The sequence below is a fragment of the Dama dama genome, chromosome 14 (assembly GCF_033118175.1).
Source record: "Dama dama isolate Ldn47 chromosome 14, ASM3311817v1, whole genome shotgun sequence".
Taxonomy (NCBI): domain Eukaryota; kingdom Metazoa; phylum Chordata; class Mammalia; order Artiodactyla; family Cervidae; genus Dama; species Dama dama.
The window spans coordinates 69,300,061-69,320,043 of NC_083694.1; the positions used below are offsets into that span (position 1 = coordinate 69,300,061).

Below are 19,983 nucleotides of genomic sequence, written 5' to 3' on the forward strand. Positions count from 1 at the left end.
ATTACGTACTTTTTAGTTAACTTATTAATAGTCTATGTGTGGGAACTGCCCTATATTATTAACAAAGTACCAATACCATTTCAAAATAAAAAATGTATTAAGGGTTTCCCCAATACATATATTCCCCCAAATATGTATTTGTTTATGTGTCTAAACAATTTTGCAGAAGTTAGAATAGGGAAGAGCAGAGAGAGAACATTTGCCGAGTGGCTATTACATGTAAAGAATTGAGATTTACAAATTTTTTTCTTATTTGATCTTATAATAACTCTAGGAGGTAAATATTATTATTCTTATTTAATAAGCGAGAAAAGAAACAGCCTCAGAAAAATTAATAAGGTCCCCCAAACTTTCCAACAGATCTTCAAGGTCAAAACTCTACAAAAAGAGTAAGAGGATATTTAACTTTTCACTTTCATTCACTCAAATGAGCTCTTGGGTTTTCCTGAGGCCATGTAACAGATTGAATGCAGAAGCAGATATGAGAATCCAATTGTTTCTTTCTTCTGTGCCAGTCATTAGAGAGATTTGCAATGTAAAACAATGTCACTCTTCTCATCAAACATATTTTTTGGTTTTAGAAAATATACAGTTTTAAAAATTAATACATTTTAGATGAACAAGTAATAGACTTATTGTTGGGTTTTTAAAAATAAATTGAAAAAATATTTTAAATTTTTCTTAGCTTTTAACTTCTAATTTGGTACATATCATTGAGCTATAACTCACATAAACAAAAACTCTTTGGGGTCCTCAATAATTTTTAAGAGTGTAAAGGGATAAGACCAAAGAAAAACTAGAAATGCCAAAACAGAGAACTACTGGAGGCTACTAAAAGAGGTTTCTTTAACCAGTTTTTTCTACACAAATGATGAAAAAAAAAAAAAAAAACAGGACTGAAGTGAAGTATGAGAAACATTAATCAAACCAAACCACATAAAATACTACAGTTTCCTTAATGCAAAATATGCATGATGTAATTCAACAATAAGATTTTTATAAACAATGAGGCTATCACTTTTTAAGTTATCAGATATAAAAGAAAAGCATCTCTTCAACATTTGTACATGGACAAGAAATGTAAGGCTTCTCTTGTATTTTTCCTTAAAATTCTAAATTAATGTCTCACTTTTACAATTTTCAGCTTTCTTTTTTTTTGCTATTATTTACATAAGCCAGTCTTTGGAAATAGCAAATAAAGAACTCTATGATAACTTTAAAAAATTAAAATTTTTCATAAGAAAAAGAATAACATCACAGCCCTCATCTTTCCTATTAAGGAAATATATCTAAGAACTATATCTATGTTGCCAAGGAGGAAAGAGGAACACTAAGGTTTCATAATCAGATTTTACACACTAAATTACTAGAGAAAACCACCTTCTCTAAACAACAAAATTATCCATTACTGAGAATTCAACAGCAGATTAAAAGGTGAATACTTTCAAAAGCTTTCTAGGGACATGGGAAAAAAAGCTCTCTAGAAAACTATTTGGACAATGGATTTAAGCACAGAAAGTAATAAGATATGTCCTTTTTCTTAAAGTATATAAAAATGTCATTCTATGATGATATACAATTCATTTTTATGCAATATAGTAGCAATTCATGGGCAATAAAAAAGATAGCTGAACATAATTTATGTAATAGATCTTTCACTTTCACAGAATAATGTCTAAAGGTTAGTTTACTGTACGTCAGAATCAAGCTTTTTAATGTATATCGTATTTTTAAAATAAAATAATAAACAGTAGAAAGACTAAACAAGAGAAGCAGCGATATGATACTTACAAATTTTATCTTGTGAATTCTTCCTTGCACTGTATCCTGAACCAAGATCTGGAAACCCGCCAACATTTTCAAAACAGAACTTCTTATTAATATAGAGAAAAAGGAGCAGCATCAAGATAATAAACACCCCAACAGCAGACAAAAATCCAACTGCCTCTGGAGATACTGGAGGGAAAAAAGTCACAACTGTAAGCATTTATTCTACTTCAAGTTACAAAGAAGAAGGAAACCCCTATACATTGGGTTAAGACTGCTGCCTTATTTGAATTTTATTTTTAAATTTTCATAGTTCACAACAGTTCAGTTTGTGAGAAAAATAATCTGCACAGTTTAATGAGTTGTTCAATTTATTCAAAAGTATATTAAAATTTATTGAAGAGTATATTAACAGTTTCCCTGTAAGTTATGTGGGAACAATCTTAAAAGAAATGAGTCTATCAAAGAGGCAGTTACCATACATTTAGTCCACTAATGAGTATTAAAAACATTTTAAAACAAGATTTAGAAAAACTTATTTCCCAAGCACTTAAATTTATGAGAACATATACTATTGCTGCTATCTCTAAAAGCTTCAATGGTCTTGTTCTATTAAACAAACACTGGACTTTTTAACTTGGCACTGAAAACTCCAGCCTCTTTTCAATACTACCCTCCAATCAGCTGATTCCATTTACCACATGCCGAGTTTGTGCCTGCCTCCTCCCCTTGCCAGGAGTGACCAAGTATCCTCCCTATACCAAATCCCACTCGTTCACTCAACCAACAAACACTCTGCAGCAGCAGCCACACTCGAGCATATCACATACGCATTTCCTATCTTCCTTGAACAGGCTGGTGAAGGCAGTAACAACGCGGTGCAACCAAGGTTATGTAACCCAGTGTTGAAGGATCAAGCAAGCTTTTCTGCAAGTTATGGCTCCTGTGACTGTATTGCAAGAATTAGCCAAAAAAGTGAAAGTGAACATCGCTCAGTCACGTCCGACTCTTTGCAACCCCATGGACTATACAGTCCATGGAATTCTCCAGGTCAGAATACTGGAGTGGGGACCCGTTCCCTTCTCCAGGGAGCTTCCCAACCCAAGGATCAAACCCAGGTCTCCTGCATTGCAGGCAGATTCTTTCCTGTCTGAGCTACCAGGGAAGCCCAAGAATTAGCCAAGTGAATGCTATTTCATGCAGAAGAAACGGCATGTGAAACCAAGAGACAGGAGATCACTGTGCATTCCAGAAACTCCATGAAACTTTGTTATGAACCACCAGGTTCTCAAGAGAATACATGAAATCATCCAGGGAGATCTGGTAGAGTGAGCACAGACAAAACCTTCTCCAGCTTCTCCAATCCGCCGCCATCTCTTTCTTTTCAACTTTTGCATCCTCTCTCTCTGTGGGACCAGTCATTTGGAATTAAACAGAACTACACTTGTGTAATCTCAGTGCCTGACTGCGGTGTTAGCAGACAACGAATCTTAAGCCTCAGATACAACCTTACTCTCTCCTCCCCCACTGCTCAAGCACTGACTAAAGTGTCATCTCCTCCAAAAGTCCTTTTTTAACCTGAAGAACCACGACAATTAGCATCTAACTCATTTGTTAAAAATGAAGTCACCCACCAGTCAATGATGAGCACTTTACTCTCCTAGCTTTTTATCATTTGTGAATGCCAGGCATTCCAGGTGCAGAACTGATATGATATTACGGTCTGGTCAAAGCTGGGTCAACAGTACCGCCATAGAGGATGGAGCAGAGAATGATATTCCAAGGCAGGGGTGATGAGCGTGAGGGAGAAGGTGGCAGGAATGGTAGAAGTGCTCTCCGAATAGCAGCCTGGTGCCCAGGAACAGATCCTGCTACCAGACCAAGACACTACACCGAGACATTAGCCCTTTCTGTCTCACTCTCAGGCTGGAGAATAGTCAGGAAAGGGAACAGAGTTTAATAAAAGAATCTAAGGTATATGACATAAAACAGTGATCCATCAAGCCTGAAGGTTAAGGTGAAAAAAAAAAAAAAACAGGTAAAAAAAAATTATCACCAGCACATCTAAAAGCTAGGAAGATCACAGCAGGGCAGAATCTGGTACAAAGACACAAATCATTCAGTGTGACCAGGTTCAGAATTACACCGCAAACAGCACAGAGGGATAGGAGCTCCCTTTCCAGCGCAGGTCCAAAGCGCACTGGGGAATGTGATGCCCTAAGTGAACGCTACACAGCGTGAGCTGTAATAATCAGCAGCTTACAATCGCCCACCCCGTAAGGCTGAGTCCCTTCACTGGTCACCTGGAACTATCACAACACTGCTAACTGGCTATGCCCCAATACAAAATGCTTTTGGTGTTAAAAATAAATAAGTAAAATTTTTAAAAAATCTCCCACCTCTTAGAAGACTACATGAAGGAGGAAATATAACTCACCTCACTTACAAAAGTGAGTTATTGCTACTAAAAACCATATAGCATATATTACGTGCTATTCACTCTTTCAAGTACTTTATATTTATGAACTCTTTTAATCTTCACAATTTTCCTCTCATTTACCCCCACTATAAATTGAGACATGGAGATATTATACCATGTGCCTAGCTAGTAAGTAGAAGAATCAGGATTCAAGCCCTTTCTGGCTCCAGAGTCTGTGTTTTTAACTACCGCTCATACTTCCCCTGTGTTCCTTCTCTTCTTCCCTTTCGGCCTTTTCCTGCACCTTTCCTCAATCCTTATTTCTGTGTTCCTCTTTCATTTCCCTCCTCCCTTCCCACTTACACATTTAAACTAGGGAGAAAGGTCATCTATAAACAAGTATAATACAGCAAGCACGACAACAGAAGTACTGAATATAAAGTACCACTGGAACACAAAGAAGGAATACTACCTGGCGAAGTTACAAATGCTTCAGAAAGGAGATAACCTATGAAAGATTAATAGGAACTCTATTAAAGAGTAAAGGGCAGATGAAAGAGCATGATCAAAGCCCAGGAACAGTGCGCATGGCATTCCATCGGCACTAATGGGCAACAGTCACGGCTGTCTTATCTACCTTTGTCTCCTCTCTTAGCACAATGCCACCAGTTGACATTATACAAACATTTGCAAATGCATGAATGAGTGTGTGTTCAGGAAAGAACAAAAGTATGCCAGAGCAGTTACTGGAAATGAAAGCAAGGTTCAAACTGTCAAAGAATCCTGAACACCATCCTACAGACTCTGTACTTGCAGAACTACATTCCCTAAAACAATCAGAAAACATGGCAAAGAGTAGGGAGTGGGTGGTGGCAAAATATGAGGACGAAGTGGTGGCAGTGATGGCAGAGAAGAGGGGTGAAGTTGTTCAGAGAAAATTGATAACAATCCAGTCAATTAATGGAGAGAATGAGGATAAAGAGAAGCAGAAGGTAATTCTAAAGTTTCTAGCTTGAGCGAATGCGTGAATGGTGTTGTGCTGTGCTTAATTGCTCAGTGGTGTCCGACTCTTTGTGACCCCATAGACTGTAGCCCGCCAGGCTCCGCTGTCCATGGGATTCTCCAGGCAAGAATGCTGGAGTGGGTTGCCATGCCCTCCCCCAGGGGATCTTCCCAACCCAGGGATTGAACCCAGGTCTCCCATATTGCAGGCGGATTCTTTCCCATCTGAGCCACCAGAGAAGCCCAAGGATACTGGAGTGGGAAGCCTATCCCTTCTCCAGGGGATCTTCCCGACCCAGGAACTGAACCAGGGTCTCCTGCATTGCAGGTGGATTCTTTACCATCTGAGCTACCTGGGAAGCCTGGGTGAATGGCAACATCATTTAAAAAAATGAAAAAATACGAACGTAAAGGCATATGGTTTAGAGCATGGGAGCCGAGAAACCAGTGGAAGAAGAGAGGCAGGTAGCAAGTTTAGGTTTTGACATGTTACTTGAGCATGTCTGCAGACTACTGCTGTGTGGATGTCCAGTATAGAGAGAAACATGATACTGCTCTGATGAAGGTCAGGTTCGTTACAAAGAGTTGGGAGTTTTCCTTTTGCTCATCTGTTGCATGTGAAAGACATCACTGACTAAATATAAACCCCACCGGCAAATGACAGGCACTATGCTTTAACGGAAAATCTCTTACTTCACAAATTTTCAGATAAATACACACCATTAATTTGGACAAAATAAAAACACAATCTTTCCTCACTAGAAAATGGTGAAAGGTGCCTTATACTTACAAGGCAAATATACTATGTAACTCTCTTTTAATCCACTGCTTGGCTAAACACCCATTCTCTACATTCATGGAAAAACATTTTGTATTTAAAATTTTAAATAGTAATATAATTGTAGAAAAGAAATAACATTTTCTGACAGAAAATATTAAAAAACTTTAGACTTTTACTTTTTCACCCTCATGTCAGGATTAAGATAATATTTAATTATTATTTGATAATCCCATTTGTCCATAAAACAGAGATGGAACAATACATTGAAATCACCCTGAGATATGAATATGATACACCATCAGAAAAGTTAAATAAAATTACACGAACTCAAACCTCACTAATACAAAACATATCTTTTAGTATCTGATGGAATTTATTCCTAAATTCTTATACTATGAATCTGCTTAAAAAAATCACAGAAATATTTCTAAGATTATGATTAATTTATCTATAGATAAATCTACTCTCTCCAAACATTCTAGGTCATTTGCTACAGGCAAGTAAATGCTATTTTAAATGTATATTACCTCTTAACGGAGAACCTTCAAAGTCTCTAACAGCACACAGTTAATTAACGTTAATAAGTTAATATTATACATTTAAAGAACTAAATTTGCTGAATCAAATTTAATTAAACAATAAAACCAAGACCAATCAACAACAAAATTAATAATATCAGACATTTAAAGAGTGCTTAGTATTTGCTGTGGGCTGCTTTAGAAAATGCATTACAAGCATTATTAAACTGAATCCTCACTACAACCTAATTTTTCAGGAACGGGAACTGAGGCTCAGTAAGAATACGTAGAATTTTCAAGATCTTAAGATTATTATTCAGTGAGATGAAATCTTGATATGAATACAGGCACACTGATTCCTGCTCCCAAAATGTTAAACACTAATCCCTACTGCTTTCTATTTGCCAAGCACTATTATAATCTTTCATTTTAAATGTAATGCTCAAAACAATTTTGTGATAATAAGTACTACACATTATCTTAGTCTTTAGATTAGAAAACTGAAGCTCGAAGAGTAGTAAGTTTGACTAAAGTCACAAATCTAGGAAATGACAGAACATGGATTTGAACCCAGATACTTTGACTCCAGAGTCCACGGTCTTAAAACACCAAGTAATACTACAGCTTCCTTAAATGCCAACCTGAAATATAAAAATAAGGGAAAGCCACGTGATCAAATAACATAGCTTGGTACATACATTATGAAAAAACATTTCATGGCTTAGCTCTGTATATATGTTAAAAATATAGGAACTGATTTCAGCTTTCTCAAATACACAAATTATAAAACTGGAATCATAGTATTTTCTATTCAAGATACTTTTGAAAGCTAATAAGATAAAAATTTAAAAACAAAGTATTCTATAGAATAATAAGCCTGACAGGCATTAGTAATGCTCAATAAAAATATTAGGAAGGTGTCTGTGAGCTATATGATCTCTATATGAAGTATCTAAAGACTACACTGCAAAGTCAAAAAGGGAACAAGGTATAGTATCTCACCACAAAATACGAAAAGTTTGGCTTGTCCAAGATTAATAATTATTTATGCTATGTATATGGAACTGGCTTTGCAGTTATCTATATTTAGAAAAGAATATATATATATATATTTACAAAAGGTAAACTAAAAAAATACCACTTTCTGCCAAAAATACAAAGATGTACTGAAATATAATTATAAGGGAGATATTTATTTATTAAATTAACACTTTTAATATAAATTTATTTATATAATAATATTATCTTCTAATCTGTATCAAAATATATTAATTTTTAGTTACAAAATAAATATTATAAAACTATCTTGCCCATTATATTTCAAATACATAAAAAATAAACAAGTACTTATGATTCCTGTACAATAATTCTTTTAAAAATAAGAATAAAGAGAAACAACTTACAGTTTGCATCATAAGGTCTTTATTGCTGATTTGTGCTGCTGGGCAAGAAACACTAGTCCTCTAACAACACTGTCATGGAGACTTAAATAATTCATTTAATAGATGCAATTCTATCTCTTGAACAAAATGTGAACTATGTAAGACGTCAACTTCCATTTTAAAAAGAACATTGCTCCCTATTTAATAATCCCCAAATGTTTTCCCAGATTTTAATCAGAAAAACTCCTCCATTGATTTTTCTCTGGTTTAGACATAAAACAGATCACCTATCAGAGATCCAAGAAGCAATGTAGGGAGATAAAAGATTAATTTGATGTTTTGCTTAAATTTCCTTCTGTAACATCTCAGTTACTCCCACAAATAAAAACTTCTGTGAAATTTTTATATTATAAGGTAAATGATGAAAAACTGAAAGAATGACATATAAATCAAAGAAAGGAATAATACGCATCTATAACTCTAGAATTTATTTAAAAAGAATCACTAAAAAAACATGTACTCACACGTGACATATCTGGCTGCTGAGTAATTTAAAGGGACAACAGGGGGAAGGCAGTGATGGCAGGAACGTGGGACACTGACAAGGATCAAACAAAACTCCCCTCTGGGAGACAGTCACCTGGCAAGGCTGATAAAACAGACGCTACCCAACTTGTTTCAAACGTCAAACCGTCAGTAAATTAAATCTGTATTTCCTCTAAGTAACATGCAGTAAATTGAAATTTCATTCAAATACCGAAACAGCAAAAAATACTAAATTTTTTTAAAAACTGAAAAAAAGAAAACAAACATTTATGAATTATGGAACACCAAATATATATTTAAACTTTACACTTAATACTTAGGCTTAATAATAATAATACTTAGGCTTTACACTTAATACTTGGGCTACTTACTACACTTCAGTTCAGTTCAGTTGCTCAGTCCAGGCACTCTATCAGATCTAGTCCCTTAAATCTATTTCTCACTTCCACTGTATAGTTACTACACTTAGGATAATATATTTAAAGCAAATACTTGTTAATAATAAATCAAGCTCTATGTCTGAAAGAGCAGACTTGCTTCTTCAAGGGCAGTCTTGACTGAGGCTTCAAAATTATAATTCCAATGAAAAACTTTTTTCCTGGTAAATCACCCAACAGCAAAGCATACACATTCTTTTAAACGACAAAGAAGAGTTAACCTGCTTCAAATTTTTTCTCTATTCAATGTGTATGAATTCCTCCAAAGTTATCTGAATCTCAAATGGTATGGACAACAGATAAGGTCACTTCTCCTTTTACTTCTTCAATGATTATTTGCCCTTCCTTTTCAGTAAGATCTTCATTGACAAGATTCTGAAACTTCAACACAACACCAACTGCAGGAAAATCCTTCTAGTTAAAGCCAAACTCACGTCAAATAGTTTCAGATATGCTTATTTCAGATTTTAATTCTAAACCATTAAATTTTGATAAATACAAACCAGGTTCTTTCACATCTAAGAACTTCCTCCTATATTTTAATATTATGTCAACTAGTTCTCTTCTTTAAATTTTTTCATATTATATTTTTTCCAACTTTACTGAGGCACAGTTGACAACTGAAAACTGTATATATTTAAGGTACAACTATGAATATTCACCACAATCGAGCTAATTGATACATCCATCACCTCAGACAGTCATCATCTTTTGTGGGTATTTGTGGTGAGAACACATTATGATCTCTTGCCAGGTATACAACACAGTAACAATAATTTCAGTCACACTGCTATGCGTTCAATCTCCAGAACTGACTCATCTTGCATAAATGAAACCTTGTGTTGGAGCAGATGCCACAGACAGGAGTTTTAGTCTTGGTCCTTAGAGGTTGTGGATCCAATCTTCAAATCATTAAAGTAGCGACTAGTTTCAGTCAGTAAGCAATAGGAATGAAAGCCCGAATAAGACAAATGTGGCTCCTGAACCCAGAGACTTAACAATGTAAGCACTATAGGGGCACCTAACCTTGACTTGGGAGATAGAGACTTCCTGGAGGAAATGACTCCTAAACTAAAATATGAAGATATAAAGATTCTAGAACAAGAAAGAAGAAGAGACAGAGCAAAGAGAAAAAAGGAGTACTTATGGTTTAAAAAAACCCCTCATACAGAAAAGAGAGAAATACATTTTAAGAGAATAGAATAAAAACTATAAAGTGTGTAGAGATAAAGCTAGATAGAGAGCAAGGCCAAAATCATGAAAGACTCCGTAAAGATTGTTGAGCAATCTGAACTTTATCCTGAAATCAATGGGGCCTCTAAGAGGCTTCCCAGGTGGTGCAGGTAGTAAAGAGTCCACCTGCCAATACGGGAGATACACGAGATGTGGGTTCATCCCTGGGTCAGGAAGATCCTCTGGAGAAGAAACATGGCCACTCATTCCAGTATTCTTGCCTAGAAAATTCCATGGACAGAAGAGTCTGGCAGGTTTCAGTCCATGGGGTCGCGAAGAACCAGACATTACTGAGTACCATGTGATAAGTTCACTCTGGTATAGAAATAAGGATGCAAGTGGACTAGTAAAACACATTTTGCAATTTCAGCAATCCAAGCTAAAAAACAGTGATAACGAGACATACTAGATGCCTCAGCTAACAGACTAGAAGAAAGAGGTACTTTTTGGAGCCTACCTTTCAGGCTGTCTCAAATACCTAAACTAGTAAATGCAGCAACACATATATAAGGTCCTATATTAATTTTTAAAATACTTTTCTTGTACTTGATCCATTAATGCTCCTATTTCCAATGAGAGGACCTTCCAATCCACGGCAGGATATCACAATCTTCTGGCAAAATATAAACTACTTAAGGATTTTGTGAACACATATACAAGCTAGCAAGCCATTCACATGCTTTGACAAGTGATCTTTCTTCTATGACGATCCCACTGATATTCAGGTAAATGAAATATAGTCTGTGGGTTAAAATGCCAAGTGCTATTATTTTTTAAGGACAACCATGGCAGTGACACTAGAAAAGATTAATACAAGTTATCAAAATACCAACTTTTAATTATCCAGAAAAACATGTGACACTAAATAATCTTTATGTCTCTAAATAATCTTTATTTCAGTATGAGTTGTTGATTTCTTTCTGTTAAAGAATGACTAGTTATGTAGACAAAAAAACACATACCATGTCTAGCATTCTTGGGAAAATCTCACAGTTTCCTCTAAAATGAAATTTTTAATTTAATCTACAAACTTACAGACAGAATCTAGGTTCTAGATGAAAATCGGAAAGTCTAGAAAGTAAGTGACTAGGCTTCAGGGCAGGTCATACCACTCAGGCCATCTCTCAGGCAAGTGCTAATATTAGAGCCAGCTTTGCTTTTTTGCCTTGTGCCAACCTCTCTGGTTCATCACAACTGCCCTCATTGGAGACTCGATCTACTGTCAAAAGAGAACATGTAAGTCACTCCCTAACTGAATATTCTCTTTTTCTGGCCCAGCAACCTAAGACCAGGGAACTGCGGGCATGACTGAGTGTTGAGATATAGATATGGACAAAGACAGGAAGAACAAATCTACTCAAAAGGATGGAAGATTACATCTAAAACTCAATGACTTGGTCTCAGCTTAAGGGCTTCCCTGGTGGCTCAGACTGGAAACAGAACTGCCATATGACCCAGCAGTCCCACTGCTGGGCACACACACCGAGGAAACCAGATCTGAAAGAGACTAGTGTACCCCAATGTTCATCGCAGCACTGTTTACAATAGCCAGGACATGGAGGCAACCTAGATGTCCATCGGCAGACGAATGGATAAGAAAGCTGTGGTACATATACACAATGGAATCTTACTCAGCCATTAAAAAGAATTCATTTGAATCAGTTCTAATGAGGTGGATGAAACCAGAGCCTATTATACAAAGTGAAGTAAGTCAAACACCAATACAGTATACTAATGCATATATATGGAATTCAGAAAGATGGTAATGATGACCCCTATGTGCGAGACAGCAAAGAGACACAGATGTAAAGAACAGACTTTTGGGCTCTGTGGGAGAAGGCGAGGGTGGGATGATCTGAGAGGGTAGCATTGAAATATGTATATTATCATATATGAAGTGGATTGCTGGTCCAGGTCCGATGCATGAGACAGGGTTTTCATGGCTGGTGCACTGGGATGACCCTGGGGGATGGGATGGGGAGGGAGGAGAGAGGGGGGTTCTGGATGGGGAACACATGTGTGCCCGTGGCTGATTCATGTCCATGTATGGTAAAAACCACTACAATATTGTAAAGTAATTAGCCTCCAATTAAAATAAATTAATTAATTTAAAATAAAATAAAGAATCTGCCTGCAATGCAGGAGACCTGGTTTGATCCCTGGGTTGGGAAGATACCTGGGAAAAGGGAACAGCTACCCACTCCAGTATTCTGGCCTGGAGAATTCCATGGACAAAGGAGCCTGGCAGGCTACAGTTCATGGGGGTCACAAAGAGTTGGACACAACTGAGCGACTTTCACTTTAAATCAGCTTAAGGAAAATAACTCTATAAACTGTTATTTCATACCTTTAGCAATAAACTGAATGAAGGAACTGAAAATATTGTTCATTAATTTTGTAGATGATGTTAGGAACGTTATGTGGGGATGGTGGCTAATTCATTAAAAGAAAGATACATGAGGAATCTCAAAATACTAAAGAAATAATACATCAAAACAAAATGAAGTTCAACATAGATAATGGCAAGTTATGATCCCACTAGGAGCCAAACGCTGATAAAGGTTAATGAAAATTTTGGCTTAATCAAATGTGCTAGGCAAAAATGTAAAATAATGTCATAATACATGCAAGATAAATATCAGCAGTGTAAAGTTTTTAACAAGTGAAAACTAAGCCTTCTATTATGCCATCGGATTCTTATTAAAGCAGTTAGGTTATCTCATATTCAAAACAATGTTCAATTTCTAGTCTCCTTGAGTTCCAGTGAAAATGAGTCTGATATTCCATCTCTTGTATTTTCACTAATATCTTGATAGTACTTGGCAGCTAATGAAAGTGTAATTCGGTCTTAAATGCTGTGTTTTTTTAAATCTTAAAAGGATGAAACATTCAATTAAAGAAGTTTTAAAAAGAAGGCATAAAATAGTCCTAAAGAAAGCAGTAGAAATAATAGAGATAAAAGCATCAATTACTTAAAATTAAAAACAATACAAGAAAAAAAAAATACAAGAATTTAAGAATTTTTTCTTACATTTGGTGGGGGTGGAGAATTAAAATAAATTATACACACCTTTAGTAAGTCTAATCAATAATTACAATAAAACTAACACTAATTCAGGGAATTCTGTGGTGGCCCAGTGGTGAGGTCTGCACACTTCCGATGCAGGGGGCGTGGGTTCCATCCCTTAGCAGGTAACTGAGTTCTTGCATGCCCTGTGGCATGAAAAGGGGAAAAAAAAAAAGAAAAACCACTAATTCAAGGCTTCCTATGCCATATTTTACAGGGAATATTTCCAGTCACATTCTATAACGCTACCCTTGAAGAAAAGGAAACTGAAACTTGATGGATTGAATAATTTAAAATTCACAGAGATGTTAAGTGGCAGAATCAAGATTCAAACAAAAGATTTTTTTTAACTCAGATCTCATTATCTGAACCAACATACTGTTTACAAACACAGAATACAGAACACAGACATAACCATAGGTAGGGAAGATATTTAAATTTTTAAAGGCAAATACTTTGTATACCTCAGCACAGCTACATTTCCAAACATCTACAAAATAAGCATAAAAATTTTTTTAAGTATAAAATAATTACCTTAACTAAAGCACTGTTTTTGTTTATTTTTTAGTATCTCTATGTGTGTTTAGGTGCTCGGTCATGTTGGACTCTCTGTGACCCTTTGGATTGTAACTTGCCAGGCTCCTCTGTCCGTGAGATTTTTCAGACAAACAAACTGGAGTGGGTTGCCATTTCCTTTTCCAGGAATCATGGTGGCAACAAGTGAACACTGGGATTTTTGATATGTTTCAAACGTTGCAGAGATTTTGAAAGGGACTGAGCCAGGGCCTTCTTTCTCCCAACTGGTGCATGATAACTTATCTCAGCTTTCAAAAGAGTTTGAGCATTACTTCCCAGCCACAAAAGATCCCCAAACTGGGAAGGAATGGATCTGACAACACTTATTAATAAGCCAGGTGAACTGAATGACTGCTAGAAGAGGATCAACTGCTTGAGATTGCAAATGATGGTGGTCTTAAAAGTATGTCTGAGACAACCTTAAATCTCTGTAATTTCAGGATTCAAGCCAAGGAAGACTATCTTGAGATGGCCACAAAAGCACTGAAAAATCTGCTTCCATGACCAACATCCTATCTTTGTGAAGCAGGGTTTTCTGCAGCGACAGCAACCAAAACGAGATTATAGACTGAACATAAGCAACACACTTGGAATGTCGCTGTCTCCTATCACCCCCAAGTGGGATTGTCCAGCTGCAGGAAAATTTTGCTCAGGGCTGCTACTAATTGCACATTATGGTGAGTCATATAATTATTTCATTATATATCACAATGCAATAATACAGAAGTACAGTGCACAATAAATGTAATGCACTTGAATCATCCCAAAACCATCCCCCTGCTTCCAGTCTGTGGAAAAATTGTCTACCATGAAACCAGTCACTGGCACCAAAAAAGGTTGGGAACTGCTAATCTGCCACTATGCCACACCCTTAACAGTCATTCCCAGACACATTTCCCAGGTTTCTGTCTATATAAATTGGAAAAAAAATCAAGCAGTTCTTCTGGATTATGGAACAACTCCTCAGGAGTCACTCTTTGCACTTCATGTCCAAGGCAGCTAAGACTCCAGTCCACTCAGGTCCAGAAAGACAGAGGGATGGTGGAGGAGGGCTTTAAGGAGAATCAGGAGTGTGTCACAAAGCATCTGTCTCAGAGGAGGGCATTGCAGCTTCCTTGGGCATGTCACGCTTACTCCAAACTCATCAGGCTCTTCCCATGTGTCACCATTCCAATTTTCAGGAAGCCATCCCCCCCAATCAACACCCTCATTTCAACAGCAGACATCCTACAAAGCTGGGGATCCGGTTTGCATTGTAATTTAGCCATTCTGAGGAAGAGACTTTGGATTTCATTTCCAGCCGTCTCAGTTCTCTGAACTACAAGAGATAAGGCTCTCTTTAGGGGAAGACAGAGAAATTTTCAGGTGATTTATGAGCTGGGAATTCAAGTCCCTATGTTCACCTTTTTCTCCCTGGCCATGTTCATGAAACTTGTTATTCTGAAAATATGTTACCAGGTGTCAAAATACATGGTCACCCACAATCTCATCTCTTAAAAAGTATTTGATTAGGAGTATCCACTGCTGATGTTGTGCCTATCACTATTGCCACACCAGGCCATGGACAACCAGTACTCTCCTTACCACTTAGAACAGAATCAGCACCTTTAAATCAAATCAGATCAAGGGACCAGTTGGAGAAATCCCAGAAGAAATTTGGAAAATGCATTCTTAAGATACTCTTCCTTTAAAAGTACTCTCAGTAACAAAATCTGTATTAGGGTTCTCCAGAGAAACAGAACAAAGAGGAGAGAGGGTGGGAGGGAAGAAGGGGAGGGGGAAAGATTTATTTTGAGAAACTGGGCCGTATGACTGTCAGGGCTGGCAAATATGAAACATTAAGAACAGGCCAGCAGGCTGAAGACCCAGGGAAGAGTTGATGATGTAGTCTTGCCATCTATAGACAGAAACCCTTCCTTTTCGGCTGAATCTCAGCCTTTCCTTTGAAGGCCTTCAACTGATTAGATGAAGCTTATCTGTATTATGTAGGGTAATATGCTTTGCTCAAAAAATTACTGGCTTAAAGGTCAGTCATATCTAAAAAATACATCAGAGAAACATTTAGACTGATGCTTGACCAAACAGCACTATACCCTGGCCAAGATGACACATAAAATTAACTCTCACAACAGCCACACAAAAACCTGTACACAAAATTTTATAAGAGTTTTATGTGTAATACCCCCCCAATGGAAAGCACACGACTGTCCTTCAACAAGTGAATATTTAAACAGACGGTGGTACACTGACACCATGAAATACTCTCAGCAGTAAAAAGCAGCAAATTACTGATACATGCAACAACTTGGGTGGAATTCAAGGGCATTATGCTAAGCGAAAAAATCCAGTCTCAAAAGGTCACATATTATATAACTCTACTTATATAGCATATTAAAATTACAAAATCATAGAGTTAAAAAATAGAGTAGTGATTGCTAGGCATTAAGGATATTCATTCAGGTCATTATGAAGATGTATTTATTAATATAAGAGGGGTTTTTTTGGTTAAGAATTTATGGGACGGTTTAGAGAGAAAGTGTTTAAAGAGATGCATAATGAGATTTCACTAAACCAGATATTAAAATAATTACCAAGATTAACATAAGAATAGACAGAATAATGAAACCATATAAAAAGTTGAGTATATTTGTATACAGAGTGAGCCAGAATATGATAAAGAAAGTTGTCTCAAATCAGTGAAGAAAAAATAGATTCAGAGGTTATTCAATTAGCAATATTGTCATCTCTGGGTATAGATACAGGGATTTCACATACATATTAGCTATTTGAAAAAATGTTTAAGTTTAAATGAATTTTGATTTTATTTTTTTTAATTTATTTTATTTATTTATTTTTTTGAATTTTGATTTTGGATAAAATTTACAAAAGCAAAACAAAAACCCATAAATAAAAATGATTAATACTTTTTTCCTACATACAAATATAAAAATTCTATGCATCAAAAATACTATAATCAAAATTCAAAATTATACAATGAAGAGGACAGCAAAAATTAAGATATGGCAAAAGAAGAGAGAGAGAGAAGTTACCACTCTTAACACACACTTGATATTTTTAATAAACTAAAAGACCCTGATGCTGGGAGGGGTTGGGGGCAGGAAGAGAAGGGGATGACAGAGGATGAGATGGCTGGATGGCAGCACCGACTCGATGGACATGAATTTGAGTAAACTCCAGGAGTTGGTGATGGACAGGGAGGCCTGGCGTGCTGCGATTCATGGGGTCACAAAGAGTCGGACACGACTGAGTGACTGAACTGAACTGAACTGAACTGAAACCTACAAGAGCAATTTCAAATAGACATTCACCAAACAACTGTAAATTATCATTAAACTGAAAAATATCCTAAGACTCTTTGTGTATATTCCAGAAGTCACTGGTGAATGTAATCCAGCTGATCTATGCAAGGGCAACAAAAGAAAATTAAGAGAATTAGAACTAAATTCTCCTTTGGGTCTGGTTAAGCCACTCCTGTCTTACCAAGGAATTTCTTTGTGAACAATCCCTCAAATTAAATCTTTTGTGCCTAAATTTCCCACCTACTCTGAAGACTGAGGCGCACACGTCACTGTGGAACACTTTGGTCACTGTGTTATTTCAAGCCACACTCTCCTACTGTAGGATTTTCTGTCATAAAGTTAAATATAATCTATCAAGTAATGCTGTTTTCTATTCTTAAATCAAATGCCTAGATGACTAGTCCATCTGGGACAAACTAATTCAGCAGTCTTGGTAGCTACAAAAATAAAAGGAAGGCTACTCAGAAAAACTGCATAGCAGGCTATGGAAGGGATCTAATACTAAAAGTTCAATTTAGACACATGGATTTTTCATTAAAGACAACAGGAAAAAAAAATAACATGAAAAATATCCGTACTCATGGTAAAACAGAGAAAGGGAGGATAAAGCAACATACCAATTTGACAAAGCTTTTTAAACAAAGAAATGAGGAAATAATCTTGTATGTGATTATTATTAATGAAATCAGCTATAAACTTTTAAAAATACCTTAAAAATCAGGATATTCTTTGACACTGATAATCTATTTCCAGGAATTTTGTGTCAATGTAAAAATTACTTTTTTCTAAGGAAATAATCAAAGCTACTGAAAACACTATAAATGTTTCTATTCAAAAATATTATTTGTAATAACATAAATTTGTACATTTAAAAAATCCAGAAATAGGAGATTGGTTAATAAATAGTAGTATTCCCATACAATGGAACACTATATTATCATTAAAAATTAGATAAACAGTAAGAAAATAAATTGAAAAATGGTTGCTAATGTAGAAAAATATTCAATGTTACATTAGGTTAGAAAAATTCTGGGCATAATCCATAGAGTGATACCTATCTTGTTTAAACTATGTATATATTTAAATTAAAAAATTATATGATAATTATTGAAATATTAATTGTTATTGTGGAGGGTAGAATTATGTGCTATATATTTTCTAAACAATTCTCTGTATTTTCTAAATTACTGATAATGAGCAAATGTTATTAGATTAGATGACCAGGATAAAAGCTACTGTATTTCATTATATAAATGTATATTGAAACTATATATAATGAAATTATATATATATAATATACATATAATACACACCCCCCCACACACACACAGGATCCTTTTATTCTTATAAAGGCAATACAGAACAATTTCTAAAATCTGATCTAAAGAGCACAAGATAACAGGATTTTAATATGTGTTATTTGCAAGAAAAGAATGGCAAAGGTTCTGTCATAAAATACATTTAGGAAAAACTGGGCTAAATAGAGTTGAACAGTCTTCTTCAAACTTCCAGAGCCTTCAAATGCAAATTTTTCAACCTCTGCCACCTCCATGCCAGCCCCTAGAGAGACTACACAGAACCTCTGAGAATTCGGAGAACCACTTAAAAATCGCCAGTCTCCTCTATTATTCTCATATGCTGGATATATTTTATAAAATGTAATGAGACAGGACGGGAAGAAGAATGAATTGTGTTACAATAATAGTGAACTTCCACAAGGCAATAATTTCTAAGCACATACTGGGACCAGGGAAAGGGGGCAAGAACTAAAGAAGACAGCAGATGGAAAGATGTGCAAACTTGATGTGCTTATTAAAACTGGTTTTATATGGATATATTATAAAATATGCAAATTGCATAAATATGTTTGTACATGTGATGACAAATCACACTGATGTGGTAGAATTTTAAAGATACTATAAACTGAAATTATACATATACCTTAGCATTTAAATTAAAACTGCATCTTTGACTTTAAAAGCACCAGAGCGTTCAGTGCTAAAATTGATACAGCAGAAAACAAACTTAAGCATTATTTACCAAACAGATCTTCATATTAGCCATTAGATGGCACCACATATCTACTAGTTAATATAACTGTAATCTTCCCCATTGTGTTTAGAAAGTATTATAAAACATATTTATCTTTTAAGTAAATATCATACATGTTATCTTTTGTCATTATTAAATTTTAAGTTTTCAAACTAAGAAAAATAATTAAACAATTACATCAGTATCACCCTTTCTGCAACATGACAATTTAAAAAAAATAAGTCCATTCAGAAATCAAACTGGAATGTTCTAAGACAACTATTCAAAAGTTAAATGTCAAATGGCTAGAGAATGTCTTCCCTTAAGACAAATAGAAGATAAGACTAATTTTCTACCTTTATTTTTTTCTACTTCTTTTCTTTCATAAACCTTACACTGTCCAGTTCCAAATTCCTCACAATAATTTCTGTCGACTGTTCTTAACCAAATTTCATCATATTTTATTCTCTAATCTAGGGCTCTCTAAATTTCTATCAATTTAAAGTGTAGCTTCCTAGTCTCTACCCTGATACCCTCTGCTCCATATCTTTTTATCTATTATTCAGACACACAAAAACTGCCCTATTCTGCTCACTGCTTTTTCCAATTCCAATTAAGACAGAGTAACAAGGATACGATTGACCCTACTACCTGAAAACGCTGCAACATGAGACAAACTATATGAAAGACACTGGACACAGGCAGGGAAGCGCAGTGACCATGGAGAAAGGAAAACAGTGATAATTATTATTTTCCAAGCTCACTGCCTGGAGGACGTTTCCAGGCTGCGGCCAAGAGAAAGGGAAGCCAAGCAGAGCCCAGTGGCCTCCCTGAGCCGAGGAGATGAACGCGGGAACCAAAGGAGGCCAAGGGGGCCAGAGCTTGCCCAGCTGAGCACCAGAGA

The 19,983-nt window shown here is 35.8% G+C and overlaps 1 protein-coding gene and 1 pseudogene across 1 annotated transcript in view; one reads left to right on the forward strand and one right to left on the reverse strand.

The window, feature by feature from the left end:
- The window catches only part of SYT14 (synaptotagmin 14), a 177,748-nt gene that overhangs the window by 135,532 nt on the left and 22,233 nt on the right, over positions 1-19,983 (reverse strand). Inside the window, exon 3 of the mRNA XM_061161279.1 lies at positions 1,792-1,956. Within this exon, the coding sequence (XP_061017262.1) occupies positions 1,792-1,956 (165 nt within the window). The remainder of the gene's footprint in view (positions 1-1,791; positions 1,957-19,983) is intronic.
- Positions 5,032-19,983, forward strand: part of LOC133069522 (cyclin-dependent kinase 1-like) — a 29,316-nt pseudogene continuing 14,364 nt past the window's right edge.